Source organism: Prionailurus bengalensis, chromosome C2 (genome assembly GCF_016509475.1).
Source record: "Prionailurus bengalensis isolate Pbe53 chromosome C2, Fcat_Pben_1.1_paternal_pri, whole genome shotgun sequence".
NCBI classification, from domain to species: domain Eukaryota; kingdom Metazoa; phylum Chordata; class Mammalia; order Carnivora; family Felidae; genus Prionailurus; species Prionailurus bengalensis.
Genome location: NC_057350.1, coordinates 2094213 through 2111121, shown reverse-complemented (window position 1 = coordinate 2111121; position 16909 = coordinate 2094213). Strand labels below are relative to the sequence as shown.

The 16909-nt window shown below is 57.5% G+C and overlaps 1 protein-coding gene across 5 annotated transcripts in view; it reads left to right on the top strand.

Moving 5' to 3' along the window:
* Nucleotides 1-16909, top strand: part of TRPM2 (transient receptor potential cation channel subfamily M member 2) — a 54739-nt gene that overhangs the window by 27444 nt on the left and 10386 nt on the right. For all 5 annotated transcript variants that reach the window (XM_043593455.1, XM_043593454.1, XM_043593458.1 and 2 more), the window contains 12 exons: nt 1964-2101; nt 3423-3552; nt 3740-3885; nt 4361-4473; nt 5406-5619; nt 6311-6429; nt 6939-7071; nt 7482-7653; nt 12688-12871; nt 13654-13835; nt 14071-14203; nt 15805-15892. In XM_043593455.1, the coding sequence (XP_043449390.1) occupies nt 1964-2101; nt 3423-3552; nt 3740-3885; nt 4361-4473; nt 5406-5619; nt 6311-6429; nt 6939-7071; nt 7482-7653; nt 12688-12871; nt 13654-13835; nt 14071-14203; nt 15805-15892 (1752 nt within the window). The remainder of the gene's footprint in view (nt 1-1963; nt 2102-3422; nt 3553-3739; nt 3886-4360; nt 4474-5405; nt 5620-6310; nt 6430-6938; nt 7072-7481; nt 7654-12687; nt 12872-13653; nt 13836-14070; nt 14204-15804; nt 15893-16909) is intronic.

Below are 16909 nucleotides of genomic sequence, written 5' to 3'. Positions count from 1 at the left end.
ACGGGGTCCCTTCCCCTTCTTACAGGGACACAGGTCCCATCAGATCAGGGCCACAACCTATGACCTCATTCAACCTTAATCACCTCCAAATACGGTCACTTTAGGAGCTGGGGCTTCAATGTATGAACTTTGGGGACATGTTTTCATCCATTATTCTCCCTTTCTAAAAATTTCAGACAGTACAAAAGGTTATGCAGGGAAAATGATCTCCTTCGTGCCTTGTACCCCCCCGTCCTGGCCACCAGGTGAAATTGGATTTTCATGTGGTCAGGTCAGCAAGATTCCGCCACATCGCTGTGAGGTGCCCAGCATGTGCACTGCCACACAGGAGCGCGGGAGAGATTGTTTTCTAGTCTCCGTCCATGTTTGATGGGAATCTTGACTCATCTCGGTGTTAAGTGGGAGCCTGGCTTCTGAATTTATGTTAGCAAGTATCCGTCTCCCAGTTCTTTAAGTTTTTTAATGTTTCTTTTTGAGAGAGAGAGAGAGAGAGAGAGAGAGAGTGCGTGAGCAGGGGAGGGGCAGAGGGAGAGGGGGACAGAGGATCTGAAGCAGGCTCCAGGCTCGGAGCTGTCAGCATGGAGCCCGACGCAGGCCTCAAACCCATACACCGTGAGAGCATTACTTGAGCCAAAGTCAGACACTTAACCAACTGAGCCACCCAGACGCTCTGTTACCAAAACATTTTTAATCCTATTTTGATCTCAACTTGATTGCATTGTAACATGTGTTTACTATGATACTGGATTATGTTGCTGATATTTTCATGGTTTTTGCATCAGAATGTTTGAAGCTTTGATTGTGGTTTTATTTTGGGGGCTGTCTTGGTCAGGTTCTGGTATCAGCTTGATGTTGTCCTTGTGGAAACCATTGGGAAATCTTCCTCATTTCTTTGCTCTGGAACAGTTTATGTGGCTGGAACTCCCTGTTCTTACAGATCAGCAAGCTCTCCTAGGAGTCCATCAGGGCTCAGTGCCTTTTTCGGTAGTAGCTCTGAGGATTTTCTCAGTTTCTTTTCTGATAATTGATCTGTTGAGCTTTTCTATGTGTTCTAAGATTAGATTTGGGTTTTTCTCTTCTGCTAGAAAATTACCCGCTTCCTTGAGTTTTCAAATTCATCCATCGTCCCAGGTAGGCTATGCCTGACTCTGGAGAAAGACGTGGCTGTGGCTTGGTTTTGTATATTCACAGTTCTGCATTTCTTAATTCCAGCGTATTTAAGATGCCCTTTAAGAAGGTCAAAATTGGAAGCTACAGTTAACTGTGTCTACAACTTAATTTGTCGATTAAGTTTTTAAAAATATAAAGATAAGCTTTTAGGAAATGTACAAAATGACTTGAAGAAAGTGGAATTTTGTGCTTGAAGTGGGAAGTTGTTCTCACCTCTGGTAATTATTTCCAGACCATCTGAGTAGGTGTTTACTTACTGATCAGCCAGGAAGCTGGATTCCCATGTGACTGTGTAAATTGAGTGTGTCTGGGGGCGAGGGGCCCTCCTGCTCACAAGTAATCCTTGTCTGTTCAGCAACAGTTCCTTGTTGGTCTTCTCTGCAGGCGACACTGTAGGTTCCCTTGAGGAGCTCACTGCCACGAATCTATAACAGACTCTGTGTTGGAAGTTTACCTCACAGAAAAAGGCTGGATGCCATCAGCTAAGATGAAGGAGACTAGAGGTGCCTGGTGTGTAACATGAGGCTACAATTGTTGGCAAAGGAGTTAGCTGGGTGTTCCACTTTCTGAGTGTTTCCACATGTCTCCAGAGTGATGGTCTTAAAACTCCAGTGTACCTGAGATTGATCTAAAGTGTTGCTGAAGATGCAGGTTGTAGGGCTCACCCTCCAGGAACAGTGGTTCCAGAAAGGTGTGGAGCTGGGCTCAGGACCTGCATGCTCAGCAGGCACACCCAGGGATGCTGAAGCTAGTGGGGACCTAGGAGAGGTTCTGAATGTCCACTGCTCACCAGGTGCAGGGAGTGAGTCTCCGGTCCCTCTACAAGCGTTCACCAGGCCACGTGGCCTTCACCATGGACCCAGTCCGTGATCTTCTCATTTGGGCCATCATTCAGAACCGTCGGGAGCTGGCAGAAATCATCTGGGCACAGGTAACCAGACCTGTTTCTCAGCACACACGGCTACATGTGGACTCAGCCAGGGAGTGTGGCCAGAAAGCCAGTGCCGACAGCAGGTGGAGGAGCACGTGGCCTTGGAGGGAGGGCGGTGGGCGTCCATGACCCCAGAAGAGACCCAGGGTGCCCAGTGGTGGAGAACAGAGAATTTGGCTCAGGCAAGGAAAGAATTTTAAGAAGCTGTGCTGCCCCCTGCTGTTCTGTCCAGGGGCTGAGCTCAGGGGGCACACACAGCTGGGAGGAGCCGCCCTCCATGGCCCACACAGGGGGATTCCGGTGGGTCGGCACCTGTGCTGTGGCCGTCCTGTTCATTAGACAGTCTGTAGGCAAGTTACATCCCCGGAGGTGCTACATCTCTTTCCACTGACCGTTAGGGGTCTCAACAGAGACAGTCTGGTACTTAGATGGGGGAAGAGCCCCTTTCTGAGCCACCTGAGAACATCGGTCAGCAGCTCCCTTGCCACTGGGCCCGTGGGCAGCTTGGTGGCCATGACGGAGGACATGCCAGGTGGGGCCTGAAGCCAAGTGTTGTGGGCCCAAGTCTCTCACACGTGGTTCTCCTTTACTTCAAGCAGATTCTCTTCTTAAAACAAAGTGTCATTTTTTCTCAGAGAGGTCCCCTACCTCTCAGTGTTGGCCTTTCCAAATTGCTGTTGTGGAACCGGTCCCCTCCCCAGTGACACCAGCAGAGTAGCATAGGTGGCTTCCTACCTGGTCTGTGGTTCTGGGGGTTTTGCCCTCTCCCAAAGTGTGTGGTGGGTCCGTGGTGGAGCTGAGCCTGACCGTGGCCTCAGGCTTGCTCTGTGGGGCAAAGTGGATGGGAGGCCCAGAGATTTCCAGGCTCTGCCACCGGCCCCTCGTCCTGGGCCAGTGCTGCCTTCTGACCAGGCAGTGCTTTGAGAGCTTTCCTTGAGATTTTCTTAACATCCCTGGTGCCGCTGAGGCAGGGCGCCCAGAGCCTTGAGAGTTCTTGCGTAGACCTGGTCCCATTTGTGCCCTTCAGCCCCATGCCGGGGGTTGACCAGATGCCCAGGGAGCGCTGAGATTCATGCCTGCATCGGGTCCGTGCTCTGGGTGGGCGAGCAGACCGCTCCCGCTGGCCAGTGCGGGAGCCCGGGCCACCAGCTAAGGCTCACCTCTAGATCTGGGGTGACCCAGGTGATACAGACAGGAGCACAAGTAATCAGCTAGTGGCCCATGTGTCGCGGGGCCTCTGTTCTCATCACCCCTGGGCAGCGTGTCTGGGGTTCCCGGGCTGGACCACCCAGGTTCTCACTGTGGCCTCCCTGGTGCCCAGAGCCAGGACTGCATTGCCGCGGCCTTGGCCTGCAGCAAGATCCTGAAGGAGCTGTCTAAGGAGGAGGAGGACACGGACAGCTTGGAGGAGATGCTGGCGCTCGCTGACGAGTATGAACACAGAGCCATCGGTGAGTCCACAGGTGGCGGCCTTGGACCACGGCTCCCCTCCTCACATGTCACCCCAGGATCCTCGTCCCCGGCCTCCGCCCCCAGTTCTGTCCAGACCGTCTCATCGGCTGGGGCTGCTCCCTGACTCAGTGCCCCGGCATCAGGGACTAGGACCCTGCTGCCATGACACGGTTTTCCTCGTCCCAGGGGTGTTCACCGAGTGCCACCGGAAGGATGAGGACCGAGCTCAGAAGCTGCTCACCCGCGTGTCGGAGGCCTGGGGCAAGACCACCTGCCTGCAGCTAGCCCTGGAGGCCAAGGACATGAAGTTCGTGTCTCACGGAGGCGTCCAGGTGACGTGCTGCAGGCTTGCTTCCGGGAGGAGCTGTCCATGGTGCTGCCGGTGCGGGTGCAGCCCCAGCTCACACAGAGGCACATGGGTCCCTGTGCTGCGGGGACCGGGGGACAGGCCTGGGCCTTGGTCCTGTGCTGCGGACCGACACACCCTCTCCACTCCCTTTGCAAGTCAGCAAACTGGTGCTAAGAGAGAGTGGGCGGGGGGTCCCCTACCTGGGAGCCTACAGTCCTCCACGCGGCCCCAGCCCTTACCTCCGGGAAAGACTGCCCGGCCCTGCCCACCCGAGCCTCTTCCTCTGCCGGAAGATGACGGGGCCTGTCCTGTGCTGCCCACCACGCTGCGTGGCTGGGGGCTCAGAGTGCCGTGCTTGGGGCATGCAGGCGTGTGGCGCCGAGAAGACACATTGTTCACCCTCAGGGGTGGGGCACAGGGGGTGCCCACCGGCCTGAAGCTGCCTCCTCTGTCCACAGGCCTTTCTAACCAAGGTGTGGTGGGGCCAGCTCTGCGTGGACAATGGGCTCTGGCGGGTGATCGTGTGTATGCTGGCCTTCCCGTTGCTCTATACCGGCCTCATCTCCTTCAGGTGCCAGCCTGGCCACTGGGCTGTAGGGGGAGGGAGGGGGTGCAGGGCCCCAGACCTTCCTTCCCAAATGTGCTTGCTGGGGGCAGGTCACACCTGTCTTGGTGGCTGCTACCAGGTCCTACGGTGATAGAGAGGCATGCAGGCGGGAGGCAAGGGGGGAGGGGTCTCCCTGTGTGCTGAACACCTACTGTGCCAAGCACCAAAAATGGGCTGAGCACTGGCCCTGCCCTGAGCACCTCTCTGCACTGAGTGCTGGCCCTGCCCTGAGCACGCTCCCTGCCCTGAGCAACCCCCTGCACTGAGCACACCACAGCCCTGAGCACCCTGTCTGCACTGAGCACCCCTGCCCTAAGCACCCCTGCCCTAAGCACCACTTGCCATGAGCACCCCCTCTGCACTGAGCACACCCCTGCACTGAGCAGCCCCCATGCACAGAGCTTCCCCCTGCACTGAGCACCCCCCTGCCCTCAGCACTGGCTCTGCACTGAGCTCCCCCTGCACTGAGCACTCATCCTGCACTGAGCATTCCCCTGCACTGAGCACCCCCCTGCCATGAGCACCCCAGCACTGAGAACCCTCCATGACCTGAACACCCCCTTGCACTGAGCACCCACCTGCCCTGAGCACTGGCTCTGCACTGAGCTCCCCCCTGCACTGAGCATCCCTGGGCCCAATATTTATTTTCAGTCCCGGTGGAACCAGAGACAGGTGCTCTCAGGGCCCTCCCCATGCGGGGCCTTGTGGTGGAGCCACCGTGTGGCTGTGTGTGGAGAGTCCGTGGGCTGCATGGATGCCCCCTGTGCCCAGGCCCGTCTCTGCCGTGTGACAGGAACACACCAGCGCGGTGGCCCTGCTCCTTAGGGGAGCCGGAGGTCCTTTGGGCTCCAGGCCCCTCACAGCCCACCCCCCTCCCGTCTGCATCTGCCCTGCAGGGAGAGGAGGCTGCAGGCCGGGCCGGGTCTGCCCCGGGTCCGAGCCTTCTTCAATGCCCCCGTGGTCATCTTCCACCTCAACATCCTGTCCTACTTTGCCTTCCTCTGCCTGTTCGCCTACGTGCTCATGGTGGACTTCCAGCCCACACCCTCGTGCTGCGAGTACCTCATTTACTTCTGGCTCTTCTCCCTCGTGTGCGAGGAGCTGCGGCAGGTGTGCCCGCCCAGCCCCCTTCCCCGCTTCCCTTGGGTCCCCGGCCCCCGCGGCCTGTCCACTGGTCCCCATCCCCACCCGCGTCCCCCGGCACTGGAACCCGCGGCTGGCTCACCTTCTCCGTAGGCCCATGGCGGGCTAACCGGGCACCTAGACGCTGCAGTCAGGGTCCAGGGTGGCATCAGAGTTCCCCAGGAGACGAGTGCGGGAGGCGGCGCTGTCCAGCTGGCTTCCCCTCTGGCTGTGCCGCCTCCTGAAGTCCGACCCGCTCCCAGGGGGCAAAGCCCCAGATCGGAGGGTGGGTGTGCCCTCCTCCCCCAGGGGGGCCGTCTGCCCCACCCATCCGGTTGCCGGGGACCGGGGCTGCCGTGGTCCTGCTTCTCTGGTCTTCTGCGGAAGCAGGTGGACAGGGGTCCCGTGGGAAGCTGGCTCACACAGACAGGAGGGGGTTGTCCCTGCCACACACATTTGTGGACTGAGCAGGGTTGCGGTGGGTGGGACGGTGGGCTCAGGGCCGCCTGGCAATACCTCTGCCTGGGCTCCTCTCCCACTCTTCCTCGACCCAGGGTACGCGGGGACGGTGGGAATCTGTCCTCTTCCTGGCTAGCTTCACTCTCCGGGAAGGAGGGAGTGTTTTCATTGCTGCTGGTGAGGTTGGTGAAGACAGACCCCTAACCTCGTCCTCTCGCAGCTCTTCTATGACCCTGACGAGTTCGGGCTGATGAAGATGGCCCTCCTGTACTTCAGTGACTTCTGGAATAAACTGGATATCGGTGCCATCTTGCTGTTCATAGCAGGACTGACCTGCAGGTGAGCGGCCTGTCTTCTCTGCGGCTTCCCGTCTGCGGCTGCAGCCCGGCGGGCTCACGTCCCCTCTGGCCATGTCTGCTGTCTGTCTGGGGGACAAAATCTGCCCTGAGCAAAGGGGAAGTTGCCAGAGCTCCCGCCCCCTCAGAAGGCTGCGCACCTGCAGCCCAATGACTCCGCCTCCTGCTGGGGCCCCGCCCGCTCCCCTGCCCATTAGGGCCACGGGTGTCCCTGCCTCAGTCCCTTTCTCCATGAGGCAAGAGGGGCCAGCCCAGCCATGCTGCTTCCCAAGAGGCCAGCATGGCCCACCACCCCTGCCCAAGGCTGGGCTTCTGGACCTTTCCGGATAACACCTCCCTGGAGGCACTGCTCCATGAGCTCACACCCTGTTTTTAGTTCTCTGGGGTCCGGGGGCCTCCAGAGCACACGTGGGCTTGGTCAGGCGAGCGGGCAGCTGGGGACGGGCTCTGGGAGCGGTGAGCTCAGGGGTCCTTGACTCTGCTGGGGGCCAGGCTCATACCAGCGTTGCTGTACCCCGGGCGCATCATCCTCTCTCTGGACTTCATCATGTTCTGCCTCCGGCTGATGCACATTTTCACCATCAGTAAGACACTGGGGCCCAAGATCATCATCGTGAAGCGGATGGTAAGGGGATCAGGGGGTCCGGATGCCAGTTGCAAGCGGGGTGCTCCAGGGCTTGAGCAAAGCACGTCCCTGCTTTGCCTTTGGGCTCCCAACCCCAGCATGCCCATCGCAGGTCTTCGCCTGTATGTCACCTCTTCCAGACAGCCTCCCCTGATCTCCACAGCTCATTCCCGACCCCTGTTACAGCTCCTATCACTCCCTCCGTGGGTCACAGTCATACCCAGCCCCTCCTACACATCATGCCCAGCACCCTATTAGGATGTGGGGGCAGGCCAGGGCTGTGGCCCCAAGTGTCCCTGTCCAGGGTGACAGCAGCTCCTCCCACCACCGCAGAGCACACAGCCTGAGTATGGGGGGCAGCGGGAGCGTGTGGGTGGGCGGCTGCAGCTGGTGCCACCCTGTCTCTGCAGATGAAGGACGTCTTCTTCTTCCTCTTCCTGTTGGCGGTGTGGGTGGTGTCTTTCGGGGTGGCCAAGCAGGCCATCCTCATCCACAACGAGAGCCGGGTGGACTGGATCTTCCGGGGGGTCGTCTATCAGTCGTACCTCACCATCTTCGGCCAGATGCCAGCCTATATCGACGGTAGGACACGGGTCCCTGACGGCTCCGGCAGGGGTGCCTGGAAAGCTCCCTGAAGGCTGGGAGGTGAGGGGCGGGGAGTGGGGTGGCTCCCCGGGGGCCCGTGTGGCAGGAGACCCAGTGCATGTGATGCTTAGTTGCGGCGGGGGGGGGGGGGTTGGCATCAGCGGGGTGGGGGAGCCTGGGCCGTGGCTGAGATCTGGGGTGGGCCGAGGGTGCGGCCTGGGGCTCTGACACCCCTCCCGGACACCACATGCCACCCTGTCCCTCCTCCTCCTCCTCTAGACGGAGAGAATCCTTTCTGTACGCTGAGTTTTTTCTTTTCGACAGCGTCATCGAGATAGAACACCTAATAGGAAAAGCTCACCTGTTTGAGGTGTGTGCTTCAGTGGTTTTCACCGTACTTACAGAATCGCATTTTAGAATATTTGCATCACCCACCAAAGACACGCACCCCCCTTAGCAGTCACCCCCCTTGTCCCCAGCCGTTGGCGACCTCTAATCTGCCTTCCCTCTAAACAGTCTGCCTCTGCTGGACATCTCGTATGAACTGGATGGTGCAACGTGCGGTCTTTGCGTCTTGCTCTGTCTTAGCGTGACGTTTTCAAGACTCAGCCATATTGTAGCCTGCGTCAGCATTTAGTCCCCCTTTGCTGTTGTTAAACAATGTTCCATTGCACGGACAGGCCACATTTTGTTTCTGCATTTGTAAATCGGTGAGCTCCTGAGTTGTTTCTGCCTTCTGGCTGTTATGTATATAACATTGCTCGGAAGGGTTGTAACAGTGATGTTTCCAATTATGTGTCTGTGTGGACGTGTTTCCCTCCCGCTTGGATGAAGGTCAGGCAGTGGAACGTATGCCTGCTGGGTTGTGTGCTGTCTTTACCAGTTTGAGAAACGGCCACGCTATTTTCTACAGCAGCTGCACCATGTCTCGCGTCCCCACCGCAACAATGCAGGGCCCAGCGCTCCAGATTCGAGCGGGCTTGTCACTGTTGTCTTTCTTGCTTCTGGCCATCCCAGTGGGCACGAGACGCGTCTCATTTCCCTGACGGCAAATGTGCTCGTGTGCTCACGGAGCCGTTCGCGTGCCTTCTTTGGAGAAACGTCTGCTCCTATCGTTGGCCCATTTTTCAAGTGGGTTATTTTTCTTTCTTCCTGAGTTACACGGACGCCAGTCCCTTCTGACTTGCAAATATGTTCCGCCATGCTGCAGGCTGTCTTGCCCCTTTCTGGATGGTGTCCTTTGAAGCACCAGGTTTTAATTTTGGCGAAGTCCACCCCCCCCCCCCCAGTCGCTCTGGTCACTTGTGCTTTTGCTGTCGTATCTCAGAACCCGCTGCCTGACCCAAGATCGTGACCATTTACGTCTGTGTTGTTATTCTAGAAGTTAGAATAACTTCTTACTTTTGGCCTTTGAGCTATTTACGTTAATTTTGTAAACAGTGTGAGGCAGGGGTCACTCTCCTGCATGCAAATACCCAGGTTGTTGAAATCCCCATTGAATTGTCTTGGCCCCTTGTCAAAAACCAATGGACCATTAATGAAAGGGTTTATCTACAAACTCTCCATTCGGTTCCACTGATCTGTGTGTCTGCTCTTGGGCCAACACCACACAGCCTGGTGAGTGTCACTTTGTAGTAAGTTTTACGATTAGGACGTGTCAGGCCTTCAGCTTTGCTCTCCTTTCTCAAGATTGCTTTGGCCTCCAGGTCCCTTGGGTCCACACGCATTTTTGGATCAACCTCCCAATTTCTCCAAAAGGCATCTAGGACTTTGATGATGAACGTGGGATGTCTTTCTGCTTATTTAGATCTTTAACTTCCTTCAACAAAATTTTGTAATTTTCCGGGTCTAAGCTACGCTGTTTTTGTTAAGTTTATTCCTAAGTGTTTTATTCTTTTCCATATTGCTGTAAAGAGAATTGCCTTATTCATTTTATTTTTGGATTGTCTGTTGCTAAGGTATAGAAATGCGCTGTACGTGGGGTGCCTGGGTGGCTCAGGGTCATGATCTTGCAGTTTGTGAGTTTGAGCCCCGTGTCGGGCTCTGTGCTGACCGCTCAGAGCCTGGAGCTGCTTTGGATTCTGTGTCTCCCTCTCTCTCTGTCCCTCCCCTGCTTACGCTCTGTCTCTCCCTCTCTCTCTCAAAAATAAATAAATATTAAAAATTAAAAAAAAATTTTTGTTAACATTTATTTATTTTTGAGACAGAGAGAGACAGAGCATGAATGGGGGAGGGTCAGAGAGAGAGGGAGACACAGAATCCGAAACAGGCTCCAGGCTCTGAGCGGTCAGCACAGAGCCCGACGCGGGGCTCGAACTCACGGACCGCGAGATCATGACCTGAGCTGAAGTTGGCCGCTTAACTGACTGAGCCACCCAGGCACCCCTAAAAATTTTTTTTTTAATACACTGTACTTACACGTCGATCTTGCTGAGGTTCTTTATAGCACTACCAGTTTTTAGTGGATTCCCCGGGATTTGCTGTGCAGGAGATCATGTCTTCTGCAAATAGAGATATTTTCTCTTGTTCTTTCCCACCTGATACCTTTTACTTCTTGTTCTTGCTGAATTATCCTGGCTAGAACCTCTGGTACAACATTGAATAGAAGTATCCAGGACAAACATCTCTTTGTGGTGCCTGATCTTAGAGGCGGGAGTTTTTTCCAGTCTCACTATTAAGTACGAAGTTCGCTGCGGGTTTTTGTAAACGTCTTTCATCCGGGTGAAGAAGCTCCCTCCCACCCCTAGTGTCGTGATTGCTTTCATTATAAAAGCGGGCACGGCTCTGTCAAACGCTTTTCCTGTACCTGTTGAAATGTCTGCATGATTTTTTGTTCTTTATGCTACTAACACGGTGTGTTCATTAACTGATTTTCAGATGTGAAACCGGTTCTGCCCTCCTGGGACAGACCTCACTCGGTCACGGTGTGTAACTCTCTTTATGTGATGCTGGATTCAGTTTGCCAGCGTTTTGTGGAGGATGTTTGCATCTATGTTCATAAAGGGCATTGGTCTGTGGTTTCGTTTCTTGTAATGTTTTCGTCTGGTTTTGGTATCAGGGTGACACTGGCCTCCTAGCACGAGTTAGCAGTGTTTCCTCCTCTCACTATTTTGGAACACTTTGTGAAGGATTGGTTTGAATTCTTCAAACGTTCAGGAGAATTCACGAGTGAAGCCCCCTGGGCCTGAACTTTTCTTCGTGTGAAGTTCTAAAATTATTACTTCTGTCTCTTTCCTTGTTCCAGGTCTGTCTGGATTTCCCATTTCTTCCTCAGTCCCCTGTGGTGCCTTGCCTCTTTCTAGGACTTTTTGTCCATTTTTTCTACACCATCTACTTTGTTAGCACACAATTTTGCAGTATTTCCTTACAGTTCTTTTTATTTCTGTAGGGTTGGTGGTGATGTTCTCTCTTCCGTTCATAACTTTAGCAATTTGAACTTTTTTTCCCCCTTGATCAGTCTAGGCTGTAATTTTGTTGGTCTTTTCCAAGAACCAGATTTTGGTTTTATTGATTTTCTTTATTGCTTTTGTATTCTCCATTTCACTTATTTGCCTTCTGATCTTTATTATTTCCTTCCTTCTGCTTGCTCTGGGTTCAGTCTGCTTTTCTTTTGTCTTAGTTGGCTAAAGTGGAAGGTTGTGTTACTGGGGTGCCTGGGTGGCTGAGTCGGTTAAGTGGCCGACTCTTGATTTTGGCTCAGGTCATGATCTCATGGTTCATGAGATCAAGCCCTGTGTCGGGCTCCTTGTGGATAGGGTGGAGCCTGCTTGGGATTCTCTCTCTTTCTCTCTCTCTCTGCCCCTCCCTTGCTTGAACTCTCTCTCTCTTTCAAAAAGTGGTAGATTATGTTATTGATTTGAGCTCTTCTTTTTTAAAAACATTTTTAAGTGTTCTTATTTATTTTTGAGAGAGAGAGAGAGAGAGAGCAGGGGAGGGGCAGAGAGAGAGGGAGACACAATCTGAATCCAGGCTCTGAGCTGTCAGCACAGAGCTGGGCACGGGGCTCGAACTCATGAACTGTGAAACCATGACCTGAGCCAAAGTTGGACATTTAACGACTGAGCCACCCAGGCACCCCTCTTTCTTCTTTTTCATAGCACCTTCTTGTAGGGGGACTGACAACTGGGCGCAGGGCAGCAGGATACTGACTTGCAGTTTTAAAAAATTAGTGCATGCTCACTGTTGACAATTTTAAATCCAAGTAAGTATAAAGAATAATGTCCATAATCCCACTCCCGGGTGTTAACCATCATTAATAACTGCCACTTAGTGTGTTTCCTTAGAGTTTTTTTTTTTTTTAAGTTTATTTATTTTGAGGCAGGGAGGGGCAGAGAGGGAGAGACAGCATCCCAAGCAGGCTCCATGCTGTCAGTGCAGAGCCCGACGTGGGGCTTGATCCCACAACCCTGAGATCATGGCCTGAGCCAAAATCAAGAGTTGGGTGCTTAACCAACTGAACCACCCAGGTGCCCCTTGGAGGGTTTGGTTTTTTTAACGTACAAGCTGGACATATGTTTTGTTGAATATGCCCTTCACTTTTCTACAAACGTGGGACTACATTTCTGTTTGTAATCACCTGTTGGGTATGGGTACATTACCTGTGCCGCAATTCCCCCCCCCCCCCCCCCGCCTCCCTTCTTTTCCCGAGAGTTGTTCATTTACTCCGCTTGAATTCTGTCCACGGCAGTGGGCTCCCTGTGGTTGGGGGCTGTGTCTCAGTGGTGACAGCCCCTCCCCCTTCCCAGGTGCCGGCCCTGTCCCGGGCCCAGGAAGTGGCCTGGAGGGGACAGCTGGGTGCTGGGTGGGCGTATGTGCCTGGGGCGGGAGTACAGCTCTGGCTCCTCACTTCCCTCGCCCGCGGAGGACGCTTGGGGGTAGACAGACACCTCTCTCTGGACCTGAGCTGACAGCTGAGGTCACCCCGTTGTGCAGGTGTCCAGGCCTTGAGGACGCTCATTGCCGAGGGACTCTGGTGACTCGGCGTTGGCTGTCTTTGTTCCCTGTGCCTCCCCCCCACCCCCCCCCCGCCAGGTGTGAACTTCAGCCTGGACCAGTGCAGCCCCAACGGCACAGATCCCTACAAGCCCAAGTGCCCGGAGAGCGATGCCGTCCGGCACGAGCCTGCCTTCCCCGAGTGGCTGACGGTCATCCTGCTCTGCCTGTACCTGCTCTTCACCAACATCCTGCTGCTGAACCTCCTCATCGCCATGTTCAAGTGAGGGCCCCGGGCAGCGCGGTGGGCGGGCTCTTCTCGCCCCCGGAGAGCGCGGTGGGCGGGTCCTTCTCGCCCCCGGAGAGCGCGGTGGGCGGGTCCTTCCTGCCCCTGGGCAGCGCGGTGGGCGGGTCCTTCTCGCCTCCGGAGAGCGCGGTGGGCGGGTCCTTCTCGCCTCCGGAGAGCGCGGTGGGCGGGTCCTTCCTGCCCCTGGGCAGCGTGGTGGGCGGGTCCTTCTGGCCCCCGGAGAGCGCGGTGGGCGGGTCCTTCTCGCCCCCGGAGAGCGCGGTGGGCGTGTCCTTCTCGCCTCCGGAGAGCGCGGTGGGCGGGTCCTTCTCGCCCCCGGAGAGCGCAGTGGGCGGGTCCTTCTCGCCCCCGGAGAGCGCGGTGGGCGGGTCCTTCCTGCCCCTGGGCAGCGCGGTGGGCGGGTCCTTCTCGCCTCCGGAGAGCGCGGTGGGCGGGTCCTTCTCGCCTCCGGAGAGCGCGGTGGGCGGGTCCTTCCTGCCCCTGGGCAGCGTGGTGGGCGGGTCCTTCTGGCCCCCGGAGAGCGCGGTGGGCGGGTCCTTCTCGCCTCCGGAGAGCGCGGTGGGCGGGTCCTTCTCGCCTCCGGAGAGCGCGGTGGGCGGGTCCTTCCTGCCCCTGGGCAGCGTGGTGGGCGGGTCCTTCTCGCCCCCGGAGAGCGCGGTGGGCGGGTCCTTCTCGCCCCCGGAGAGCGCGGTGGGCGGGTCCTTCTCGCAGCGCCGGCCGCGTCTCCTGTAACCCGCGCTCTCCTTGCCTCCCGCCAGCTACACATTCCAGCAGGTCCAGGAGCACACGGACCAGATCTGGAAGTTCCAGCGTCACGACCTGATAGAGGAGTACCAGGGCAGGCCCCCCGCGCCGCCCCCCTTCATCCTCCTCAGCCACCTGCACCTCTTCATCAAGAGGGTGGTCCTGAAGATCCCCGCCAGGCGGCGCAAGCAGCTCAGTAAGGCCGCCTGCGCCGTCCCCGGGGGCGCGCTCCGCTGGCTTGGGGTGCGGTCGGGGGGCCGGTGGGTGAGCGTGGCTGCTCCTTCTAGAACCCTGTTGGCTCAGCAGGCGTGCAGACCCTCGGACGGGCGTGGGGCGGGGTCCTCCCCGTCAGGGCCCCTCCCCGCCAGAGCCTCCCGTGTCCCCTGCACGCGGCGTTCAGGCCCCCTCTGTCCGCCCCCCTGCGCCCGCAGAGAGCAAGCTGGAGAAGAACGAGGAGGCCGCCCTTCTGTCCTGGGAGATCTACCTGAAAGAGAGCTACCTGCAGAACCAGCAGTACCAGCAGAAGCAGAGGCCGGAGCAGAAGATTCAAGACATTGGCAATAAGTACAGGAGGCCGGGGCAGCCCAGGCGCGCGCGAAAACCCCCCACGGCCCCAAGTCGCACCGGGGACACGGCCCACCTGGGCGGGGGGGAGAGGCTCGGGCACTGCTCCTGCGGTGGGAAGCTTGTGTCCTCCAGCTGACCCATGGCTCCCCCCTTGGGAAGCCCGGATCTCGCGGGGTGGGGAGGAGGGTGAAGGCTGCACCAGCACTGGGGGCAGGGCTGACCCTTGACCTCCTTAGGAGGCATGGGTCGTGGGAGCTGGTCCTGCTGGCCCTGTGTCTCTCCCTGGGCCAGGAGAGGAGGGGACACGTGCCATGTGGCTATGGCAGCTCCCGGCCCTGGTGCAGTCCCATGGGCCGTGCAGGGAGAGGGGCGTCCTGCCTCCTGGTGGGGGCGGGGGGGGGGGGACAGCCAGCAGGCGGGCTCCCTGCAGGCAGGTGAGCACCCTCTCCTCAGAGCTGTGCACCTGCCTTGCTGGGTGTCTCTCAGCTCATCCGTGGGCTGGAGCCAATGATGGCAGCCATCGCCTAGCACGGCTTCCAGAGCGTGCCGGAGGGAGGGCACATGGAGAGCGGGTGCGCGTCTCGGCTGGAGACGCAGGGGGTCATGCTGCCCTGCACCAGCCACCTACCTGCTCTCCCTGGTCGGGTGAGGGCTCCGAGGCCCAGGGAGGCAGCATGGCCTGTGCGGCCCCACAGCCCCCAGGGCTGAGCTGAGCTGACCCCCACATGCACCTACAAAGGGGGTGGGGGTGGGAGTTTGTTGGTGATGAGGTGGGGTCTCCGACAAGCTTGTCATGGGGACTGAGTCACAGGGGTCCAAAGCCACCCCGTCACCTTCTCTCCAGTAACCACACAGCATATCCGCAGGCTGACTTGGGGAACACGGCAGGAAGCGGTTCCGTGGCTTTTGTGGGATTGGGGAACACGTGGTGAAGGGGGGAGTAAACTGCGCCCCCCTCCGCCCCCCAAGAACTGTTCACAGCGGGTCCCGGGCCCAGCTCAGCACTCACTGGTCACTGAAGGGGCTGCTGACTGTGTTACTACGAGCGTTCTCTGAAGGTGCCCTTGAGGGGAGAAGTAGGAAACGCCGGGCACAGCCAGGCAGGAGAGTCTGGGCGGCGTTCGGCCACGGGGTCCCTTGCCTATACACTTGGCAGCCAAAGTTGGGTGACGTCCCCATGTGGTAGCAAAATAAGGCAAACCCAAACAGACGCTCCCCAAACAGCGGCACCGCCCATCCCCCGAGCCCATCGGTGCCCAGAAGCAGCTTTGATCTTTGCACTTGGCTGTCTAGCGACCTGTCAGCAAATCAAAGGGAGGACTGCTCATCCCTGTGTGACTCCCAGCGATGCTCCCACGGCTGGCAGTGTGGCTGTGTGAGCTGGGGGCGTCCACTTGCTGGAAGATCTTCCCCTTCGGGGCCGTGGGCAGTGTTCCTTCTATACAGGAACGGGTTAGAAATACTTTCAGATTCAGGGGAAGGTGCCTGAAGTTAAGGGGTCCCAGGTAGGGACTCGCACCTACAGACTAGCATTGTGTATCCTCGACATCCAGGCCCCTGGGGCCGGCCCGGCTGGGCTCAGCTGGGTGTTCTTTCAGGGTCAGCACCATGGTGGACCTGCTGGAAATGGAAAGTCTGAAGCGCTCAGGCTCCATGGAGCAGAGACTGGCCTCCCTGGAGGAGCAGGTGAGTTCCAGGCCAGCGCCTCTGTTTCCGGGTCATGGATCTGCCTGGCCGGGGCACCGCTCTGGTGCAGGGGCTTCAAGGATGAGCACGCTGGGGAAACGGCCAGGAGAAGGAGCTGGGGGATGTTGGGGCCATCGTTCCCAACCAGAAGAGGTGCCATCTTTGCCCTCCAGAACGTTCTGCCAAACACTTCCCCACTGAGCTTCACCACTCTGCACTGTGGGGCGTCTACACCATGGGCTGCTCTGAGGGAGCCGCTCTCCTCCCCAGCTCTGGCCTCCTCAGAGCTGTCCTCCGAGGTGACCGTGGCCGCAGGACTCCACATTCAGAAGCTGTGGGAATTCCAAACGCCCGCGGCTGCTTTCCCAGGCTAACCGCGGATGCTGTTGTGGAGGGAGGGCCCCAGGGCAGCAAGATGCGTTTGAACGTCTGGGTGGAGCACTGGGCTGAGTAACATCAGAAAGCGTGTGGACGTCTCAGACCAGCCCCAGACGGTTGGAATGCTGGGTCAAGGTTCTGATGCTTCTGCACGAGGGGGAGCTCAGAGGACGTTGCCAATAGGCAGCAGGCAGTCAATGAACAGCCTCCGCCCCACTCGTCCCCCATCAATGCCCACTGATGGTCCCCCCACCAGTCGGGCCACGCCTGCTGGCTCCAAGTCCTGGACCTGAGACAGGCAGCCCTGAGCAGCCTCACATCTGAGAGTTATCACCTTGCAGGCCAGCTTGGCTCAGGTGCTTGAACATCTCTTCACCCATCCGTCCATCCATCATCCTTCCATCCTCCCATCTTTCCTTCCTTCCTTCTCTCCTTCCTCCTCCCATCCATCTTTCCTTCCTTCCTTCCTTCCTTCCTTCCTTCCTTCCTTCCTTCCCTCCTTCCCTCCTTCCCCCCTCCCTCCCTCCCTCTCTTCATCCATTCATCCACCCATCCATCCGTCATTTCATGTTTCCTGTGCCCCTCATCCATGCCACATCCAGGGCTGGCCTGGGGAACATCAAGGCAAACAGGCATTGC